At 32.4% G+C, this 15,549-nt stretch overlaps 2 protein-coding genes and 1 long non-coding RNA gene across 4 annotated transcripts; all 3 read right to left on the reverse strand.

The window, feature by feature from the left end:
* Window positions 1-1,085: 1,085 nt before the first annotated feature.
* Window positions 1,086-3,427, reverse strand: LOC101217572 (BTB/POZ and TAZ domain-containing protein 1). The gene is made up of 5 exons (XM_004137528.3): window positions 3,162-3,427; window positions 2,851-2,984; window positions 2,438-2,741; window positions 2,027-2,343; window positions 1,086-1,555 (listed from the first exon to the last, which is right to left on the reverse strand). The coding sequence occupies exons 1-5, from the start codon at window positions 3,312-3,314 to the stop codon at window positions 1,363-1,365; spliced, it is 1,101 nt and encodes a 366-aa protein (XP_004137576.1). The 5' UTR covers window positions 3,315-3,427; the 3' UTR covers window positions 1,086-1,362.
* Window positions 3,428-10,228: 6,801 nt separating this feature from the next.
* Window positions 10,229-12,307, reverse strand: LOC105434652. Of its 2 annotated transcripts, XR_968765.2 has the most exons (5): window positions 12,211-12,307; window positions 11,947-12,072; window positions 11,089-11,169; window positions 10,864-10,989; window positions 10,229-10,710 (listed from the first exon to the last, which is right to left on the reverse strand). It is a non-coding gene; the product is annotated as an uncharacterized LOC105434652 (long non-coding RNA). The 2 variants fall into 2 exon arrangements; XR_004215674.1 differs by lacking the exon at window positions 10,864-10,989.
* Window positions 12,308-12,867: 560 nt separating this feature from the next.
* LOC101215183 (UPF0426 protein At1g28150, chloroplastic) lies at window positions 12,868-15,383 on the reverse strand. The gene is made up of 3 exons (XM_004137352.3): window positions 15,106-15,383; window positions 14,831-14,998; window positions 12,868-13,275 (listed from the first exon to the last, which is right to left on the reverse strand). The coding sequence occupies exons 1-3, from the start codon at window positions 15,148-15,150 to the stop codon at window positions 13,102-13,104; spliced, it is 387 nt and encodes a 128-aa protein (XP_004137400.1). The 5' UTR covers window positions 15,151-15,383; the 3' UTR covers window positions 12,868-13,101.
* Between the last annotated feature and the right edge of the window lie 166 nt (window positions 15,384-15,549).

A 15,549-nucleotide genomic window follows, 5' to 3' on the forward strand; every position in this document is an offset into this window, starting at 1 on the left:
GGTAACATCCGCCGGAACCCCGTGCCACGAGACCACCAATCACGTGCCATTTCTTTCTTCTTTCTATTAAACAAATCCGTAATGGCCTCAGCTCAACCTCAGCCTCACCCTCACCCTCACCCTCTCATGCCTTTCATCTCTTCTGCTTCTTCTGTCCCCTTTTGTTCCTCTTTTTTTAATCTAACAAATTTTGAGAGCCATGATTTTGATCCTTTCCCAGATCTATATGCTCTCCTTCTGGCTTCTTCCAAATTACTTTATATATTTTTATATATATTCCAGACTACTCTCCAAAACACACACAAATACACACATACTACTCTCTTCCCCACTTCTTACTCAACCCCTTCATTCATCTTCATCATTTTTTTTTTCATTTCATTCTCTCTTTGTCTTTTTTAAGTATTAAACAAAATGCCAGACCATTGCAATGCAATAGCATTTAATTGGTTCATGCCTCTCTATACCTCTCTCTAACTCCCACACACATCATCTCTCCCCCTTTCTAACTATTTTTTATTGAGCATGTGACTTTTTTTTTTGATAATTTAAAGAAAAAGGAACAAAAGTGCTTTGTATCTGATCTTACTGGTAGACCAAATTGAATAATCATCCAACTTGGCAAATCTATTGACGTTGGAATTTGGTTTATTTGGAGGAAGTTCAGTGCCTAAATAAATAGGTAATTAAAGTTTGGTGATCTCCAATTGTTGTGAGCATAGGCCTAAATCCAATTGTTGACAATTCTTTGGATCTCTCTATAACTTAAGCCCATTGGCCCAACTCCTTCGCCATGATGTTTCTTTGGCTTCAATACATCCATTACCTGTGGATATATTATCCAATGAATTTTGGCCAACCAAATTTTACACCTCATAAAGTCACAACAAAAAAAAGTTTATCTCTTTATAAACTAATAACATTACTATATCATTCATCATTTTGTGTATATATTTGAGAATAAGAAGAATTTAGAGCAGCTGTGGTATTTAAAAACAGCTGAATTACTTCTACGCCAACTACATGAATAAGAAGGGCACACAGATTGAAAGCATTTTTTGGATTGTAAGTCACTTTTAGTCCAATTTTGGAAAATTGGAAATGCAGCAAACAAAACAAACTTTCTTTATTATCTATCTATATTTTCATACAAACCACAAAAAACCACATATTCCTCTCCCTGTTCCTATACAAATTACAAACAGTTGATGAACGGAAAGGAAACCTCAAAGCTCCTCATTAGAAGAAAAAAGAAAAAAGAAATAAAATGAAACAACGTATTCCTCCTCGTCCTAGTCTAGTCTCCTTTTTTTCTTCTCTTTTGAGAAAAGAAAACAACGTTACATCCTAACTTCTCAGCTGTTAATGAAAGGTATCGGATTGTAATCGGAAGCTTTTGATGCAATCGGCGCTCATGGCGTCCCTTACTGCTCTCTTCCTTTTGGGAAGACAAACTGAAGAGATTGTTTTGGCAGACAACACCTTTTTCACCAGCAGTTTCCACTTCGCATCCTCTTTTTCAACATTCTCTTGCTTCATTTTTTGTTTGAATTGTCTGCCAAACCAAACCCAATAACGGTTAAAAAAAACAAAAAACTTGCAAAATCATCATTGGGTCTCCCCAACAACTGCAACAATAATCCATCATTGACTCAAACACGCTCAAGTAAAAAGGGCGAATTTTGATTCATTCGGCTTTTGGAAAAAGGCATCCCCGCCTAAGACCTTTTTCCTTTTCTTTTCTTTGAAAAACCAGCCGTAGACTTTCCTAGAAGCCCATCCCCAACAATATTTAATAGGAAATTGGGATGCTTTTCTTTTTTTTTTTTTGGTTTTGATCGATTCCTTTTACGCATGTCTAGTTATGAGTCAATAAACGCTCAACAATGAAACAGTCAAAGTCAAAGTCAAATCAAAGTTTGTTAAAAGATGGGATGGGTGGGTTTTTTTTGTTCATGTATGTAAAACGGGATGAATTTAGGTATGAGATGGATGGCATAAGAAAAGAGGGGTATTGAGAACGAACCTGCAAAGAGGGACTTTGCAAGCATCGGATTGGTGGCAGATGGAGGCATGCAAGCGTAGAAGCTGCCACATTCGTTTGCACCGCCAGCAAGCTCCTCCGTGGACTCTGTTCTCACACGTTGCAAAGTGCTTAATCAGAAGTTGAACTCCACGACACGTAGAGTATTTAGAACATGGCTGCTTCTTTGTGGGTACCACGTCCAGCGGCCCAACGTTTGTGCACCCTTCTTTACAGATGTGCTCTAAACACTCCATTGCGTCGCTTAGCTGAAGATAAACCCTCTGCTCTTTCCTCTGCCTTCTGCATCTCTTTTTCCTCTGCACATAAATGCAAACAATGAATAATTGAATTGATGTTGTGTCTTGATGTGAACAAGGAAAGAACTAGTGGAATGAATAGCTAAAAAAATACCAATTCGGATTCATCCATGAACTGCAGAATTTGAAGCTCGAGCCAAGAGTCGTGTTTTTGCAGGAATTTCCAGCCTTCCGTTTTCTCAACGGCCTTGAAGTGGGTGGACACCATTTTCATACAGCTGAGTGAGAGATCCGGTGCATCGCACATTCTTGCGAGTTGGAGTATATCGATAACGCTATGGATGGACAAGTTTCTAGCCAAGTGCTTAGTGCATCGCTGCTTCAAATGTGGAACAAGGTAAACGTGTGATAGCGCCAAAAGATGAATTCCATATTTCTTTAGATATTCTTCAGGGCACCTAAATGCAACGCCGACAAATTTAGACTTACTCCGCCTACCAAGACTGACTGCTTACCAAAATTAAAAACTGACTAATTCTAATTACAAATTGCCAATTGCATACTGACCTAGATGTGTAGAGGAATTGAACGAACGAAACGACTGCCTCACACGGAACTCCAAGCATTTGAATCACTTTCTCGGAGCTCCTGTGCTTTCGCGGTTGCTCGATCATGTTTTCCAACACCGATGAAACCGAGGCCTGTAATTGAAATCAACAAACTCAGATCCCCCAATCCAATGCAAAATCAAGAAAATCGCACCCAATAACCCCAATCCGTTTGGTCTAACGACAATTAACCAACACTCTAAAGGCGAGAACTTGTTCAAATTTCAATTAATTCGAGAGATTTAAGAAAAGACCAAGATAAAGAAGTACCAGTACGGTAGAATGCGCAGGTATACGAAGTCCACCGGAGGTAACGATATGAATGTCAGACTCCGGCATCTCCTGGAAATCCGATTTGCGATCCTTGACAGGGGAGGCGAGAAAATGGGGGTGGATTTCGGAAGGAAGATGAAGGGCTTCCATGAGAGAGATGGAGATGGAGATGGAGATGGAGAAAAATAATTGAGTGTTGTTGGTGTGAGGAAGAGAAGTATGAGAGAAAGAAAGAGAGGTGGGTCTTGGTTGGCAGCATTGAGTTAATTATATATATAGGCGGCGAGGGAAAGAGAAATTTAGAAAGTGGAGGAGTGGCACACGAAGACGAAGAAGGCAAGGAGTCAGATGGGATGGGAGATGAGGTGGAAACACGCGCGAGAAAAAAAGGCACGTAAGGGAAAGGAGTGGGCTCCCAGACTCCCAATCGGACCCGGAGAATGGTCCCAGTCAGACTCGGAGAATGGTCCAGGTTCCAGATGATTGCAAATTACAACATATGTTAAACACAGCATTTATTGCCAATTTACTAAATTATTTGCACGCCAATATTTAGGAGAAGAATTCAATCTACGCGTTTCTTTGTTTCTTTGCCACCTGTCAATTACTCCAAATTTCCCTTTTCTTCTAATCTTATTTATTTTAATTTGCATTCTTATTTTCTTAAATTTTTAATTCTTAATACTAAAAGTATAACCTTATTGATTTTTTTTTTTTACCATTTTGATTTTTCTTTTAAACTTTCAAATATATTAAAACTGCATTTAAAAACTATATCAATTGTATTGGAGTGTTATAGCATGTTTAAAAGTTGCATCTAAACATTAAAAATTATATATGAGTAATACACGTTTATAGGAGATTTGGAATAAAATAAAATATATTTGATTTTTTCCATTTCAAAATGATTCTTATATTTTTTTATCAAGTCAAATTATAATATTATTAAAAAAATTTAAAATTAAATGCAAGGGTTTTAGATTTCATCAAATAATGTATATTCATGAATTAGTGTTTTTTTTCTTCTATCGTGATAGATCCCAATAGAATTTGAAATTATGTGGCTATATTTTATAAATATCTTTAGAAGTGTGTCATTTACAATAGATCTTATTAATATATTAGTTTTAAGATACAAATTTATCATTTAACAATATTTTTTATTACAATCATTAAATTGATACAAAATCTAAAACTCAATACAAAACAAATTGACAAGTTTGTGAACTAAGATAATAGCACTATTCTTTTAAGTATAAGAGTTATTTTCTTGTTTTAAAAAAAAGAACAAATTATCAAATATATTATTATAAACTATGTATATATATATATATGTTAGAGATGGTTTTAATGATTATCCAGAAGCATTGAATTGAAATTGATGACATAATCAAATAACAAACATTAAGTAATGGTAAAAGTATAGAATCCAAAGTAGATAATTTAATTTAAAAAAGAAATGTAGAAAAAAATCCAATAAAGTCTAAAAGTGCTCAAATGGATTTACATTTAATATGGAAAAGTAATACATCAAAAGTTTCAACATGGATTAAAGAACAGAAAAGAAATATATATATAGAAAGAAAAGGTTAATTTACTCCTTCAAAACTTGAAGGTGATAGAGAAGGGTGCAAGGGAGAAATGTTACATCCAAAGGCAATTAAGCCTAGAAAAATCCACGTAGGCCCTACTTTTTTGGAATCTAATTTAGCAAATATCTTATTACAAAAGGGGTGATCTTTTTAGTCCTACGTGGAGAGGATAAACCAACTCAAGCTGAAGGGAAAAGGCCATGTATGCTTAAAATGACCTTTGGAGTTCAGAAGAAACGCTTATTCCTCGTCCTACGTGTACATTGTCTTAATCCCTTTTCCATCTCACCAGCATATAGCCTTTACCACGTGGCATACCACTTGGTCATACACAAAAGGAAAGGATGTCACATAGACATGACACATAAACATTCTTTTATTTTCTACTTGCAATAAATTAAAGAATGGGTTTTATGGTTTAGGATTAGGATGAGATTTTGTTTTGACAAAATGTTGGTCTTTGAGATATTAATTTTGTTCAAGTGGTGCCCTAAGGCCTTTTTTTTAAACCCTTTTTGCTTCGCAAATCATTAAGAAAAAAAAACCCCACATTTTGTCATATATATATATATATATTGTTATTGTTACTTACCTTTTCTATGTTATATTCTTCTAAAAATGTTTCATATTATATATTATTAACTTAAAGGGTAGTTATTTATAACTTTTACTTCACAATTAACTCATTATTTTGTTAAGTCACAAATTAATATAATAATTATAACTAAAATATAGGAAAATTGTATTGGTTTAAGACAGTAAAGTACACCCATTGTTAGTTTAAAGAAACCTATACCCATACCCTAATCTACTTGGCTTGGCTTTAAATACTTTGTGCCCATTGGTATTTTGGTTATGGAAAACTTTCCTTTAATCCCAATCCCTAGCAACTGGATTCTTGCCGTCTCTGCCTTTGATCAGGCTGCTGCTTTCTTGGCCGATCGTTTGAAGTTTGGAGGGACATGAGGTTTCCGCGGTCAAATGCCCTTCAAAGTTTGTACTCTTTTAAAATAAGGGGGCAGGGTTTTCCATAGGAGGTTGGTTTGGTTGTTTCTGCTTCACTCAAAACTTGGTTCAAAGATGGGTTAGAAGAAGAAGGTAGGGGAGGTCAGAAGGGTCATATTTTGCAGAAGGATTTGATTTGGAAGGCTTTTGGAAATGGAAATTTAAAGGAAAGAATAAATGGGTTTCTCTCTCTGCATTTTTAGATTGAAAACAATTATGAAGAGGTAGGGGTTTTAGTAGCTACGCATGAATAAACTTCCATAACATGTAACATGAAACTGCAATGTAATTCCATATTTTATTTGGACTTTTATCAATTTTTGTGAACAAAAATTATTTTTAAAATTGATAATAACATAGGTTGTGGGTAAGAGATTAATAATTATAATAAACTAGTGCATAAAAACACAACTAAATTAACCATAAAATAATCCTATTTTTCCTCCTTAAACTTCGATTCAAAATTAAATTACATAGAAAAATGTTACATTTTAATTTATACAAAATAATTATTCCTAAGGTTTGAGGTTTGTTCCTCCACCTCACATGGGTAAAAAGAAAGGTTACATTTTATCTTTTTCCTTTTCAATTTAAAATTAATGTTTTGTTATTCCTCCTATTTTCCATCATCATTTGACAGTATTTTCTAATAATATATTTTTTTCCAATCTTATTGTAACTATATAATAATTTTGAAACTTATGTTTAATTCAATAAGTTGGGTTTTTAATACGTTAGCCGTTAGCAATTATTCAGTAGAAAATAAGTCATCATATATAAAGGACATTATTGTTTAATAACCTTTAAATTTAAAAATAAAAAAAAAGCAAGTAAATAAGTGAACTAGATTTGATACATGTGACTTAGGTATAATAATTAAAATAAACATATTATATAATACGTATGTTTTTCTGGAAGAGAGATACGACTTTAGGTATATAATACGTAATGATATTTAATATATGAATTTTATTTGTTAATTATTTATATTTTTAGTAATTTGATTTATAAATGAAGAAATATTATTTCAATTTGAAGTATTTTAATATAAGTTGGATTTTTTTTGGTTAAAAAGTTAACTGTCCTATGAAGTGTAAATTTTAAAAAACAATTGTCATACAAAAGGTAGAATCATTTAAAATTTTATTGATATGAGATTGAAATTATGGGAAAGAATATAACAAGAACACATGTAGGTAAAATGAAGATTCTCTATTTTTTAAAAAATGCATTTCATTAATAAAATGGTATATAGGGTTTAGGGTTTTAGTTCAATTGGAAGATGTCGTATATATGGACTATCCCACTCAATATCTAGAATTCTTGAAATTCGAGATGAAAATGTTATTGGTTAAAGTGCAATATTTTTCATAAAATGGTTGTGCATCAATCCATATAATAACCGAATATGGCTATTTTTGATCATTTTGAAAAGAATTTTTAACTTCATATCAGATATGTTTTTGTATAATATTTCTCTTCACAATTTATACTTTTATTGTAAGAAATTGCCAGAATTTAGTGGAGAAAAATGAAAGAATAACATAGTAATACAAGAAAAAACAAGTCCAATAAAAATGTAAACCCAAAGAACTACTAATAAATTTAAATATTTGGAAATGTGTCAGTAGTTGCTAATTGAATTCCCCTTCATTTAATGGTTGTTTTATTTGACACAATGTATGTATTTCTCAACAAAATTTAAGCTTAATGCCCTAATGCTTTAATTTTTTGTTAAATTATTTTAACAAGTCAAATTATAATATTATTTAAAAAATTAATAATGAAAGGCAAGAATTTTATATTTTATATTTTATTATTTATTAAATAAAACTTTTAAAAATGATTAGGTTAAAGATTTCTTCCTGCCGCGTGCCTTTTCCTCACGCGCCCTTTCCTCTCTTCTCACATCTCCTTCCTCTCCTCGCCGTCCCTCTTCGCGGTTAGTCTATCTTTTCCGTTCGTTCGTTCGTCCCTTCCTCTTTGCGGTTAGTCTTTCTCTTTTATTCTGTAATCTTTATGTCTTGGTTTTTGAGTGCTTCCAATGGAAAGAAATCTATATATGTTTCTAGTACATTATTTTCTCCTATTACTTCCTAATCTTTATGTCTTGGTTGTTTGGGTGGTTCGAATAGAAATAAATCTATATATATTTCTGGTACATTATTCTCTCCTATTTACTTGGTAATATTTATGTCTTGGTTATTTGGGTTCTTCGAAGGGAATAAATCTATATAGATTTCTGGTACATTATTCTCTCCTATTACTTCCTAATCTTTATGTCTTGGTTGTTTGGTTTTACTGTATGTTTGTATTTGCTTTGAGATATTATATATATATATATATATATTATTTGAATGATCTCCTCCAAAAATGGAAAAATATGAATGATCTAATAGTTATAACTAAAACTTGTCGTATATTATAATTAAAGGAAAATGGGAATTTATAATCAGAATTTATAGAGCAAACACTCCCGAAAAAAGGATGATGTTAAAATTAATTGGTGTGGATAACATTGTTCGTTGGCTTGGCTACGGTTAGGTTAGGTTAGATTAGGTGTTCTCTTAGTTCATCATTTAAAATTGCTTCAAATAAAATTGCTTCAAATGAACTTCAAAGCTAAAATTTTATTTCTACACCCTTCCTTTGGAACATCTCCAATAATAGAACACATACCTTTCTAATGAATTGACAAAGTGGAGAGTATCTCTAAACCCTTATTTCCTATGTAAGAAACCATTATTTTCTTAGGGTGTACTAAATCTAATATTATTTAGGTGCTATCTATTCTTTCCATTAAATATATATTTGCAAATTAAATATATATATTTATATATTTTGGAATAATACTTTCCTTTTATCCACAAGCACCAAAAAAAGAAAATAAAAACATATCATTGGGATTATTTCTTTTATCTTATTCTTTCACATATGTACTTTATTTTGATTATTTCTATTTCCAAAATTAAGTGATAATTAGTGTATACCATTATTACACAAAAGGGAATTTTATAGCACCAAATTTCTTAGAAATCCTATTTTCCTATTTTGGAATAAGTGCAGCTCACATTATATAATTAAATAGATTGCTGCTGGGCAATTGTAGTTGCAGATACAATTGAAGCAATCCATAAGAACTAGAAAAAAGTTATTTCATGCACCGCCTCAACATATTATTGATTGTCTCATTAAGAATCCACAATTTAGACCCAAGAATCCAAGATATGATGCAAAAATATATCATAAAAGCTTTTGAATGGGTAATATACAATGCAGAATAGGGGGAGAGAAAGATTACCCCTTTGAAGCGGAAATAGGAGTTTGTAAATCCAACCAAAAGGTAAAAACACTTTGCATACTCTTATTAGATTAATATGTATATGTATAGTAGTTTTTCTAAACTAACATATATTATAGCCGGAACCAAAAGTCAAAATTTTGGTAGATAGGGATCCCATAAAAACTTCTTTCGAGGACTGAGCCAGACCAGGTCATTTCTTGAGAACAATATTTCTTGAGAACAATAGCTAAGGATCTGGAACCTTCATGCTGATGCTCATGATTTCGATATTAATATTTTAACGGTGTTTAACTCATATAGCCTAATTTACCGTAGGATATTACAAAAAAAACACAAATTGTTAATATTTTACACAAATGTACCAAATTGACCACAATATTACACAAAAATAGGTCCAAATTACCAATATGCCCATACAGTATTTATTTATTGTTTTAAAATATACATAAATATTAATTATAATGAAGAGATGGTGGATCATTAAGATAGGGAAGTGATGGAACAACTTCCTCATTTTCCATATTCAAAAAAATCAAATCACAGTTTTCTCATTTTCCATATTAAAAAAAAATCAAATTCGTTTCGTATTATATCTTCTATAAAACATGCATCAACTAAAAGTATTATATCTCACCGATAATATATAAAACTAATATAAATATAAATAAGATGAAGTATATATATAATAAATCACATATACAAAGTAGTATATATATTACGATAATATTATAAAATTAGTATAATTGTAAATAATATATAGTATATATATAATAAAAGATCAACTTAAAAGTATTATATCTTACCGTTAATTTATAAAACTAATATAAATGTAAACAAGAGGCGATACAAATCTCTTTTTTTTGGTTAGATTGCTTTCCTATTGATTGGATGAGAAATTTTAATCGATAGCATTTAAAGGGAAACATATTATCTTTTGTTCTCACATTTGGAGAATGATGGTGCTGAAATTACAAGTGTTGACTCATTACCGGAAGGTTTGAGTAAAATCATGGCTTTCTTTATTTTTATTTTTTTGAGGTAACAGAGTGAGTAATCATGTAACTACATCACGAACATTAAATATTGTTAAGGGTAACACTAATACAATCATAAGTGATTGACGAAAGTGCTTTGAAAACAAATTAGAGTTGGAGAGAATAAAGTGTGTAAACCAAACCAATGGAATACAATAGAACAATTCTATAAAAGTTAGAGAAAATCCTAAAAAGCACCGAATGACAAAGACTATTATATTGCTTTATCATTGTGTTGTTGGAGGAAACCTACATGTTTAGTACACAATGATATAATAATGTATTTACCTTCAAATTTTCTATTTCTTGTTTAGGTTTTCAATTTGTCCCTACCTGCACTTATTCTACACTAATAAATATATCTTTCACATTTACCCTCTTTGCGTGTCCGTCATTTCATTCTTTAAATGATCATATAGAAGAAACGGGAAGCATAGTTCGATTTAATTCTTGGGAGGGGGTTCTGGACGACAGAGTTCAACCTCTATAACACGAATGCCATACAAAACTCGAGCTTGGAAGGTAGTCATTGGTAACTCAGGAGCTGCTCCAGCTTCTTTAACATCAAAGGTTATGTAATACAAGATACCACATGCAGCTTGATGATTAGCCTTCACAATATTCACAACCTCATAATTTGTACTATATATATATATATATGAAATAATTAATCAAACATCATTAATTAGACAATTATATATATATATATATATATATATATATATATAAAATATGGCGTAGGGCAAAATGTTATATGAACATACATGTTGATTGTTATAATGTTCAATAGCTTTTTCTGCTAATCCTTGAACCTCAGGTGTATTGTAAGGAAACATATGAACAATGTGCCCAATCAAGTCCACCTCATACAATAAAGGTGCATCAAAACCCTATGAATGAATGTCAAATAAATAGGAATTGGAATTGAAATTTGAATGAAGATTTTAAATTAATAATGGTTAAATTTGAAAAAAAATTAGATAGCATACCTCGCTTTCCTTTTATGTGTCCAACAGTTCCGAATCCATGTCAAGGAGGTCAGAATCATCGCTAGAAAGCTGATCATTCTCCTACGGAAGTGGCGAAGAACTCATATTAACCTAATTAAACTACTCCTTAAACATACATATTGGTAAGCCTAAGCCCCATTTATAAATGAATGCAACAAAAAATTAAAGACGGAGATAAAAGAATAGGCTATTTATAATGGTTGATTTTTTATCTCATCTAACTATGAATTTGAGGGTTTGATTTCCATACGACTTTAATTACAAGGAGCAGATTATGAGCAGATTATTGAGATTCCCACAAAGCAAAATGAAAATATTTAAACCCTAACCAAATATTAGAATCGTCATAAGTTTCATGTTTAATTCACTTTAGATTTCATAGATCAGTACATCCATTAGCGTTGGCAACAGAGCCTAGGAGGAGTGGAATTCGTCCCCGTCCCCATGGGTGAATTCATCCATCCCCAATGGGGAAACGGGGTTTAAATAGTTTTCTTCTCACGTAGAGATAAACTAAAGGTAGCATAGGTGAGAAGTAAAACTTAAAAGAAAAGGTGAATTCATCCATCCCCAATGGGGAAACGGGGTTTAAATAGTTTTCTTCTCACGTAGAGATAAACTAAAGGTAGCATAGGTGAGAAGTAAAACTTAAAAGAAAAATTGAGATCAGAAGCTTAAAAAGAAAATGGAGATAAACTAAAGCTAGAAGGGCCGATGTGAGAAAGCTCCTGAACATTATAACAACCAATATGAATGTCAAATAAATAGGAATTGGAATTTGAATGAAGATTTGAAATTAATAATGGTAAAAATTGATAAGAAAATTAGATAGCACACCTCTCTTTCGCTTTCATGTACAGGTTCATAGTTTGGGTCCAATAGGTCCGGAGTCATATGAAGGAGGTTAGCTTTAAAAGAATCGTCATCCGAATCATACTGGAGTGCTAAAGAACTCATATAAACCTAATTAATTAAAGGAAGATACTTAAACCCTAACCAAATATCAAAATAAAACCGAGGCAGTCAAGTTTTATGTTTAATTCGATCAATGCATCCAGCTAGCTTTGCATGAAATTAAAAAGAAAAAGAAGAAAAACTTACGAGGGTTTGCGAGAGAGAGACTACGTAGGGAGACGGTGTGGAAGATGAAAAAGGAAGAACGTATCAATGGGAATGAGAAGAGAAGAATGTTGTGATGTGTGGCTTTGAATCAACCGTTTTATTTTATTAAATTATTTATTATGTTTTCTCTTTCCTTATTATATTTTATTTCTTTGCAAAGTTAAAAGAAAGAGTTTTCTTCTTTTTATTTTTAAAAAATAAATTGAATAGGTAATTCCATCAAACCCGTAATTAGTTATCAAACAATGATTTATTTAATGTACAACACCATGTTAAAATGAACCTAAGGTTTGATGCTAAATAATAGGAGACAAATATATATATATAAAAAATAGAGATAAATTTATTTATTTAACGATTTTAAACAAAATTTCATAGAATATTCCCATAATCAATTACTAAAAATAGTCAAATGAGATAAATTAATTTCTTAAAAATGAAATGCGCTAATTTGTCTCACATTGAAATATTTTCGTTTGTCAAACATGTTCATATATGTGACAAATACCACAAGGTATAGGAAACTAATCCATGGAATCAAAGTTATGCATATCATTTTATTACTACTTAGCTCGTGTATTGCATTATTATACTATAAAGTTATGATCTACCAACTAGGAACTTCAATTTATATAATTAACCACAATTTCTAGCAATACACTATTTTGTAAATAATTTAATCGGAATCCACAAATTTAGAAGTCGAAAAAGTACTAAAAACTAAATATAAACTAGAAAAAAAGAGGTCGAAGGGAAATCAAGGGAGGTGTGGTAATAGTAATCAAATATCATTTCATTCCCACTTTTCCAGTTTATATTATTGGAACAAATAAGATTGTCTATAGCAGGTTAGATCCATTGATGATGGGATCATTCAATCTCAATCTCGGTCGGGCCATCCTCTTGTACAGATCCTTGAGTATCAACTTCCTCCCTCAGTCCAGCTGATTCCACTGTCTTCTTAACCCATTCCTTTAGTGGATCTTCGTTCAAATCAAGCCTTAAAAGTCCCGCAAATAGCCCACCTGCAAACGCCACTGGCTCCTACAACAAGTCAAATTACTTTACTTTCACATCATATGTTTGATTATGAGCTACAAAAAGACATGGAAAAATTGGAGTTGGTAAAGTGAGTGTTTTCATCTAAAGAATTCATACCTCCCAGGCCCAGCTATTGGAAGCCTCAACATCTAATTCTATATAGTTCAGAAGGAACCATGCCAAAAGAGAATCCTAATGCATTGGTTACAGTTTGAACTGGGCTTGCCTATTTAGTTATAAATGATGAAAAACCAATAAACACTCAAACATTCAGTCTCAACAAGTGATTGGGACTGATTCAATTCTATGGAAATGTAAACAGTCTTTACTTTTCATTTCAGCAGTCTCTATAGCAGTAAAATTTTTGTAAAACAACCAACAGTATGGGCTTGTTTGCATTGTGTAAGCACTTTATCCAAACACATCCAGTATCCTCACAACTGAACCTGGTGCCAAATAGTTAGTTAAAAGATACCAGAGTGTGAAAGTGAGTGCACCATGGTGACAACGACGAGCCTTAGAGATGAGATGTTAATACAGTAAGCTTTCTAGCAACTTTCAATCTTACTAAATAACAAGGCAAGAATCAGCGAACTAAATGTGTTGAAGCACCAATACTGGATTCTTTCAGCCAGAACAGGACTCATCAATCTAGAGGGAATCCATTGGAACATTTCCTACTTAGAGACATGGATGGAAAGAATTTGAATAACAACCAAGCAGTGTAGCGACACAATTGAGGGGAAAATCTGAGCAGGGGCCGGTGTACGGTGAAATGAGTTTCCAGTCTTTTGTATGGTATGAAATTATGAATCAGGTAGAACTTTATAAGAGGAGGTTTTTTCTCGGAGATAAGTAGCTAGAGTGGCGTACACCTTTTGGATTAATCTGTGAATGCTCTGTCACTGAGGTAGCAGGAAACAAAGAAACCAATCCAACAACTGTCTTATTAACTTCTTCCTCTAGAATTTTGGTTCTACAAGGTAACCAATATAGATTCATAAATGTGAAGAACATGGTTTCAAACTTTAAAGGATTTGTGAAAGTGAAGCAACTTAAAGATATCCTCTAGTTAGAAAATACTAAATTGCCAAAATTTCCATTGCAAGTGTGCATTACTCCCTGCCGAAGTTCTCTATTGCTTAAAGTTTACAAATCATAAACATCTTTATGCAATTTTCTGAACAAATAACCTTCCAGATCATAAAGGGATATAATTTTTCTCCTTTGAAGTTAGTTCGAGGTTATTATTGGCAGATCAAAAAAGCTGACTCAACTGTCCGACATAGTTCTAATACTTTCAACATGACATGACTAGAAAAAAAATTTAGATTCATGCATCCATCTATCCCAACTCGCACTTGTAGACCAAATTTGTAATTCTACTTGAAGATAATCAGTCTTTTAAGTGCTATGGGAATACAATGGGAAATTAATCGAATCCTCCATATTTTGAACATACTTAGAAATCAAGACCTTAATCCAGGAAGAAACTAAGCGAATGAACACAACAGCCAAAACCCAGGAAGGGTTTTTGATGTACGAGTTAATGGGATACCTTAAGAGCTTCTTTGAGAACAGGATCCCCAACTGGGTTGAAGAAAAAAGCGGAGATGCCATTCGTAGAATTGTTGGAGCCGAGACGAAAAAAGCTACTGCGCACAGGTTTCTTGGATGATAAAATGGAATTATGATTCCGTCCCTTTAATTTCCCCATTTCTCCAAACTTCAATAGAATCAAAGAAGAAAATCGAAAACATCGGAGAAGAGACATAAGAAGCAAATATAATAGAAAAGAGCGAAAGCAATTGAAGAGTGTAGAAATGGGCATACCAGAACGCTGGCAGTAGAAGAGGAGTGAAGAAGAAGAGCGGCCATGGGTTAATCTCTGATGATGCTAATGGAACAGAGCTGCTTGTGATTGATTGAAGGATGGAAGAAGAAGAAGAAGAAGAAGAAGATATTTGCGTTGGAATTAAGGTAATGGCTTCAATTCGTCATCATTTCTTCTTACAATTGACCAAACATTTCGAGAAACAACCACATGCCCGTAGTGTTCTTTCTACATTAGATTTAATTCCACACATCCACCGATGAAAATATATACGATAAAGAAAAAAAAAGAAGAAAAAAAAGCCTCAATTTTCCCAGCCACCCTTTTGTCGGAAATAATTTCCAAACAAATACCCAAATATTTTTCCATTGTCTATGTCAAAATTAAAATCAAATCATATAAAAAGAGTGAAATAAAAATTCAACTTAATCTGATATTTGAAA

This window comes from Cucumis sativus, chromosome 1 (genome assembly GCF_000004075.3).
Source record: "Cucumis sativus cultivar 9930 chromosome 1, Cucumber_9930_V3, whole genome shotgun sequence".
Classification (NCBI taxonomy): Eukaryota; Viridiplantae; Streptophyta; class Magnoliopsida; order Cucurbitales; family Cucurbitaceae; genus Cucumis; species Cucumis sativus.

Coding starts and splice junctions, on each gene's coding strand:
- LOC101217572 (XM_004137528.3), bottom strand. CDS start 3,314: ATGGAAGCCCTTCATCTTCCTTCCGAAATCCACCCCCATTTTCTCGCC. Junction 2,985..3,161: donor CTGCGCATTCTACCGTACTG/GTACTTCTTTAT, acceptor TTTCAATTACAG/GCCTCGGTTTCATCGGTGTT. Junction 1,556..2,026: donor TGCAAAGTCCCTCTTTGCAG/GTTCGTTCTCAA, acceptor TTGGTTTGGCAG/ACAATTCAAACAAAAAATGA.
- LOC101215183 (XM_004137352.3), bottom strand. CDS start 15,150: ATGGCCGCTCTTCTTCTTCACTCCTCTTCTACTGCCAGCGTTCTG. Junction 14,999..15,105: donor CTTCTACTGCCAGCGTTCTG/GTATGCCCATTT, acceptor ATTCTATTGAAG/TTTGGAGAAATGGGGAAATT. Junction 13,276..14,830: donor TTCTCAAAGAAGCTCTTAAG/GTATCCCATTAA, acceptor GACTTGTTGTAG/GAGCCAGTGGCGTTTGCAGG.